The sequence below is a fragment of the Hipposideros armiger genome, unplaced genomic scaffold (assembly GCF_001890085.2).
Source record: "Hipposideros armiger isolate ML-2016 unplaced genomic scaffold, ASM189008v1 scaffold_49, whole genome shotgun sequence".
NCBI lineage: Eukaryota > Metazoa > Chordata > Mammalia > Chiroptera > Hipposideridae > Hipposideros > Hipposideros armiger.
The window spans coordinates 3,754,214-3,760,999 of record NW_017731399.1 but is presented as its reverse complement, the minus strand read 5'-3'; the positions used below and the strand labels follow the sequence as shown (position 1 = coordinate 3,760,999).

Here is a 6,786-nt window from a genome sequence, read left to right as displayed (position 1 = left end):
ACACACACACACACACACACACACACACGCCCCTAATAAAACATCTCCATCCCCACAAAATTCATAGGAACAAAACTTAAAGGACAAAACAAAACCCACCAAGACCCACATGACAAACCAACACAGTAACCTGCGTTCCAGTCTATGAATATGATGTCATTGTCACCTTAGTGTTAAAGTAAAGGATTAACATAAGGAAACTGCAGCAATATATAAAAGAAAATACATATTCTCTATAGAGCATATTTAGATTGAGTCCATTAAAATAATGACATTAGAATTTCATCACAGGTTTAAAACCAGGACAATACTACTCTTTCATTTTCTTTATTTAAAACTACAACTTAGTGACTGTATTGGTCATAAGCATGATTGTTGTTGCAATGTGCTACTTACAATGACTGATACCAAATTAATAGCCAGGGATCCCGTCTGCACCTCCCAACTGTTCCTCTTTTTACTTCAATAGGCATCAATGATAAATCAATCTTATGTACAATTTCTTACAGCTAACCCTTTTACCTTTGGCAAGATTACTTACAACTCATACAACTTTTTCATATTGAGAACTATTTAAAATATTCTAAATGCATAAAAATAAAGATTTTGGCTTTTTTGATATATATTTATAATATTTATTCTTACTCAAAATGGAAGCTCAACTTTACCCTTAAAATATAGCTCTGCTGGGCAGCTGCTGATGTGCCCTCCTGGGGATTGTGGCAGCACAGCCTGCCTCTTGTCTCTGGCCCAGCACAGGCCACCCTGTTCTTGATCTCTAAGATAGGCCAGTACTGAGAGGAGGCAGTTGAGTGGCCTGAAAACAAAGGGAGATCGTTTTGCTTCCCGTTGTGTTTTATATTCCAGTAAATGTGCTTTGATTACAGACTCCTGTTCAGATACATCTGCCTCTCTGTTGCCAGAGATTTGTAAGGGGCTGAGGCAGGAAGGGGGGGGGACAGAGGACAACATTTCCTTGGCTCCTTTAGTCTAATTGCAAGACAGCTCTTCTTGAGGAATGGTTTTCTCCACTTTTTTTCAAAAATCACCCTATACAGCACTCCGTGCCTGGACATGCTCCTTGGGACCTTTGGAATTAGGGAAAAGTGTACTGATCGGGAACACAAAGTCCCCATTGCTCCTTTGACCTCCACCTCCTGCCTTTGCCTAAGTACAAACAAAATACATGAGCCATAGGGACTGCTCAAAGTTCAATTTCAAACGTCTTCTGTAAGTCACTGGAGAAAGGGTTGGTGGGGGAGGGGTTAGTGCGCTGCTTGGACCTGCTTTCTAAAGCAGCCCACTGGGCTTCGAAAGGATCCACTGGGCAGGTGCCCACAGGAGCCTCTGTGTGCTTGTCTCCTGAGGCCAACCTGCCATCATCTACACCATTGAACGCTGCAGAACCGTTGAGGTGCTGAGCAGGAGGCTTAAAGAAGGGACTGGCAGTAGCACTGCTTGTCTCGTACTGAGGGAATGTCTGCTGCTTGACCAGGCTGGGAGATTGATGGGGGTGAGCAGCCTGAGGATGGCCTGCAGTGCCAAACACGTTGGCTACCATCTGGGAGGGAGTGATGCCCACCACAGGCACATTAGGGGCTGGATAGGGCATCCCGTTGGCCACAGGGTAGGCCTGGGCAGGGGCAAAGGCTGGCTGCAGGGGCGGAACCACACCCACTGGCACGGGCTGTGAGGTGAGGAATGAACCCCCTTGGAACGGCGGCGCTGGCTGGGAGATAGCAGTAGGTGGAGGAGGCTGGAGAACTGGCTGCAGAGGGACAGCGGAGGCCGGGGGCTGCTGGGCCCGGACGTTCTTGGACACCTCTTCTAACCAGCGGTCGGCCTCAGAGGGAGTGCGTCTGTGACCAGCCTGGAAGGGATCTGGAGAGGCAGCACCAGAAGACTGACCCCACTCGGTCCCTGGAACCAACAAAATAGAGACAGAAAAATGAGGCTTTGGGGGCTCCTTTCCTCAGCCGATCATCTTGGTTACTGGAACGATCCTAACATGTGGAACAAATTCCTGTAGTGGGATCTTCTATGGTTTGGGTAGCGGGGAGGAAAGCCTCCATTACTCGCTGAGGAGGTTTTGTGGTAGGACAGCAAGGACTTGTCAGACCATGCTGCTGTCTCAGCCACACGGAGGAGCTGTTCAGATATGGCTCAACTGCACTGAACCAAGGCCGCTGGCTGGCCTCAGAACCCCTTCCTGTTGCTGGGGCTCAGCCATGGTACAGAAACCACCTTACACAAGCTCTGAAGGGCCCAAGGTGACTCACCTTCTGCTCTACCAGAACGAAAAGAAAACAATCAGTGACTTGGTGCTGTACCTCGTGGCCCATCTGGCTTCCAGACACATGCTGTCTTTCTGGTGAACTCCCTTTATTACTGTTTAATTTTTTTTTGGTTTTATAGTTAAATGTTCATTATAGAAACACTAGAAAGTACAGAAAAGGAAAAGTAAAGTGCTTTTTATAGCTCTTTTTGTAGACCTGCCACTGTAGGAGGCAGGGTCCCCTCTTCATACAGGCATGTCCACGTATCTCCAAATCCAGGGATACTCTTTTGGGTAGGACCTGGGAATCTGGATATGGGTGATTCTGTTCTATAGTCTTAAGAAGTGTCAATTTAAACCTCTTTAGTTCTTTCTCCTTCTTCATCCTTTCTTAATAGTAGTTTATTTCCAGGAGGGAACACATTTTTCCTAAAAGGACTCCTCCCTGGTTCCCACTCAAGTAAATGGCTGATTTTCGAACCAGGGCCACTTAACTGATCCCAGAATCCTCACCACCACCTGTGGCCACCTTACCCGAATGTCTGGCTGCAACTCCCTTGTTAACAGCATCAAGGGCCTGGGCCCAAGGGTTGGTTTCACGCACAGGCATTGCTACGGGTGCTAGAGCGGTATGGGCTGGCTTAGCAGCAAGCACATGGAAGGCTGAGTCAGTGCCATTAGCTACAATGGGAGCAGACAACATCAATGGAGTTAATTCATGCAGGGTGTACAGGTGACCCCTGGGAGCTGGGTCAGTCAGGCCAATGTGCAATACTTATGGGACAGATAAGACAGAAAAGTTGGTGCTGGGATAACCATTCCGTCTTGTAATGGATACACAAACCTTTTGGCAAAGAGGGAATCAGGGGTTGTAATTAAAATGGCTGTACTGATAAAAGTCAAATGACTGTTCTAGGAAAATATGTGTATGGGGAGAGAGGATACGAAGCCTAGAAAAACAAATCAAGCTGAACAGAGCTGCTTTGTCTTACTGTAGCAAAGAAGCCAAGATCTAACTCTTTTAGATATAGCTTAGCCTTTAGCATAATGACATAAACATTTCCCTCCTACCGCTTTTCTAAAAGATCAAATTATGCCAACAATAACAATGGGATAAATATAATGATTCCATACTGTGTGCTAAGCACTATATTAATAATACTTTAGCATGCATCATCTTGTTTAATTCTCTCAAAAAACCCAATAAGGCTGGTATTATCCTCATATTACAGATGAGAAATCAAACTTAGTAAATGTTCTCATTTGCTTAATAAGTTTGTAATTTGCCACAGAATTTCATCTCCCTTTTTTCAAGATTGTTTTTTTCCTTCGGTGATGTTCAGAATATGTCAAAGTACCTACTATTCTTTCCTCGTTTCCCTTTATGAAAATGTCCTGACTCTTGCTCCTTTTCTCCAGGCATCTACTCCATCAGCTTCTACTCCTCAGCCCAGCTATCATATTTAGTATGGAGCAGACAAGCAGGCAGCTTCCTGGGCCCTACACTATAATCATTCCCTCTCTAGGACCGGGCAACCATTCTTATGGCATCGGTACTGTTTACCCAGGGCTCGTCTAAGAAACCAGCTCACCTTTAGACTGGGAGCCACTATGTTCTGTTCAGTTTTATTCTTGTTGCCTTGTAAACAGGCATAGAGTCAGTAGAATGTAATAGGAGTTATATTCAGAAAGACCTGGGTTTAAATCCTGGCTGTGCAATTAGGGCAACGTACTTAACCTCTCTGAGCCCCATTTTTCTTATCTACAATGCCTACCTCGAAAGGTTGTTGTGGGATCAAATAAGATGAGAATATACAGGAGTCCTTACCATGATGTGGCAGGAACTAAGTGCTCAATAAATTGTGCCTATTATTATTGGTATTATAAATATTTGTTAGATGAAATGAAAAGCCCTTTGGTGCACATGATTATAAAAGTTGTTTTTCTTTTCTTTTCTTTCCTTTTTTTTTAAAAAAAAAAAAGAAAGAAAGAAACTCCCTGGAGGAAAAGCATGCAGTAGCTCCTCCAATAGAAGTGGGGTATGTCTTCACAGCAAAGCTTTTTCTGAGCTTTCTTTCAAAAGAAATGAAGAAATGGCAATTATAGGAGCACAAATCCTCAAAGTCTGTAATTTAAGTTATATAGACTCTGCTGATAGCTGAGTCAGTACTGTTAACTCAGTATCTCTGAAAACAACAACTTTTAGAACTCTTCAATGCCACAAAGTCAAATTTTAGGATGCTTGTTATACAAGATGAAATGAACTGAAGAGCCCAAAGCAGCCGCTTTTTCTTTATGAGCCTCTTGTGACAGGGTAGAGGCGAAGTGAAGCCAGGGCTTTTCAACCTTGACACTATTGATATTTTGGGCCAGATAATTCTTTGTTGTGAGGTTGGCTACTGTGGACGTTGAAGGATGTTTAGTAGCATCCTTGGCCTCTACCCAGGTGACAACAGCAATCACCACCTACCAAGTTGTGAAACCCAAAAATGTCTCCAGACAAGCAATGCCAAATTTTCCTTGAGGGTGCAAAGTCACCGTGGGTTGAAAATCACTGTGCTAAAGGAAGCATCATGCTGGAGCCAACTTGGAAGGCTGCTGCTTCTGGAGAACTAGCTGGACACTGACTCTGAACATCGAAGTGGCAAATAAAGCAGGGGGTTGGGACTCTAGATGCTCCTAAGAGAGCAGGAGGAAAGGTAGGCACATGCAAAGTGACGAGTGCAGGCATCTCAGGCAACAGGAAGGGGAACAAAGCACAAAGACACTCTCACGTGGGGAAATGAATGTACCAAACAGGGAAGTGAATGGGTCTGACCAGCTTGGGATGCCAACTTACAGTTAGTGAGCAGCGTCATAAAAGTGCTAGTTGCAAAGAGAACTGCCGAGCGGGCTAAGAGGGCACCAACCTTGAAAGGCAGGAGACTGTGGTGCCGCCACTGTCACTGGTTTGGTCATTGGGGCAGATGAGAAGGGATCCTCGGAGGGTGTGCTGAAGGCATTGGTGATCTGTGAGCACAGGGAGCTGATACTCTCTGCTTCCCCTTCTACCTCTGGCACTGCAAGACAAGCAGAAAATGGCTCCAAAAAACGGAATAATCCTGAAATACAGCGGTATGACACAAGATGGCACTTTATACAACATCCCTTATTTGTGGAAGGGAAAATCTCAACTGTCAGGTGGGGCTACAAAAGCAGCTTAAAAAAATTTACTAACCACGGTTTCATTGGCTTTTCAGATGAGAAGGTATACAATGTCAACAATTCATGTATTAAGGTCTATCTTCCTGCCTTGTAAATCCCCAGGTTTCTTTCTTTCCTTTCCTGTGCAACACTGATCAGGACTTGGTATTTTTTCCTGTGCCAAGATTTTCAGTTAGCTAGATATTTCTGGAAGACATCTGCACCTTGTCTGTCTTCCAATCAGTTCCCAAGGCTATAGTCCAAGTTAAGTTGTGGAGCTAAGTAGGAACTCTCTCAGGAAACGGGCTAAAGTCAGAGGCCCCCGTGGATGCTCGGTCCTTCTCTCTATAATAAGCTATGACAATGGCATCTCTCTCGTTTTCCTCCGAAGTACCAAGTATATGAAGTGTGACATCATGACAAAGCAAGCTGAAGTCCAGGACTCCAGAGGCTTTGTTCTTGATATTGACTCTGGGGTACATCTGTCTCACTGAGGAAGAAATTATGTGTCCTGAACCTTTGTTTGCTCACCTGTGAAAACAGGATAATAGTTTCTGTTTCCCATCTGCTCCAGAAGCACAGAAAACAGGTACTGGAAGCATCTAAAGTTCCAGTTTTTATAGGAGTTGAGAGCTGAAGAGATCCTTAGTCATCATCTAATCAACTGTTCTTTAGGCCTAGGTTCACCCACCGAAAGAGCTTAACTGTGCTTTTATGGCACCACCAGTGCGAGTGCCCTATTGAGACAGAGCTGCCCCACACTCTGTTGTAGCCCAGGCTGGATGTGTCTCAGAGCGAAGTAAAATAGACCCAATAAAAACACTGACCAGATCTGACACTTTAGCTCCGGATCTTATGATGAGGACAGAGCTACCAGGGCTGGCTCAGCTGTACAAAGGCCACACAAAGGACTGTGTGGCAGTTCTGAAAGGTAATGAATATGTGTGAGCAAGCCCACTCTCTGTCTCTGATGAACAACAGATCTTAGATTTATACAGGAGGCCCGTTTAGAGTTTCCTCCCTGAGGAGACAACCAGCCACGAGCACAATGAGCACAATGAGCGCTTATCCATTTCTTCTGGTACATCTGACAGTAACGCTATTTAACTGGATGTGTTTCCAAAGCCTTTTAAATTAATTCCCTGCTGGATCCCAAACAGGAGAATAAGAAGGGAAACTTGAGACCCTTGATGTGTGGAAGCAGGTTGGCTGAGGTAGTAACCCTTCCATCAGGACTAACCACAAACCGTGCAGCTCAGGCTAGGAATTCCCATCATGGCTCTGTTACCTGTCTGCTGAAGAGAAATGAATGGTTCACATCCCTCTCC

At 44.8% G+C, this 6,786-nt stretch overlaps 1 protein-coding gene across 1 annotated transcript in view; it reads right to left on the bottom strand.

The window, feature by feature from the left end:
- Positions 1–308: 308 nt before the first annotated feature.
- Positions 309–6,786, bottom strand: part of NUMB (NUMB endocytic adaptor protein) — a 77,224-nt gene continuing 70,746 nt past the window's right edge. The window contains exons 8-10 of the mRNA XM_019640295.1: positions 5,185–5,461; positions 2,810–2,956; positions 309–1,920 (exon numbers count right to left, since the gene is read on the bottom strand). Of these exons, the coding sequence (XP_019495840.1) occupies positions 1,205–1,920; positions 2,810–2,956; positions 5,185–5,461 (1,140 nt within the window). The 3' untranslated portion in view covers positions 309–1,204. The remainder of the gene's footprint in view (positions 1,921–2,809; positions 2,957–5,184; positions 5,462–6,786) is intronic.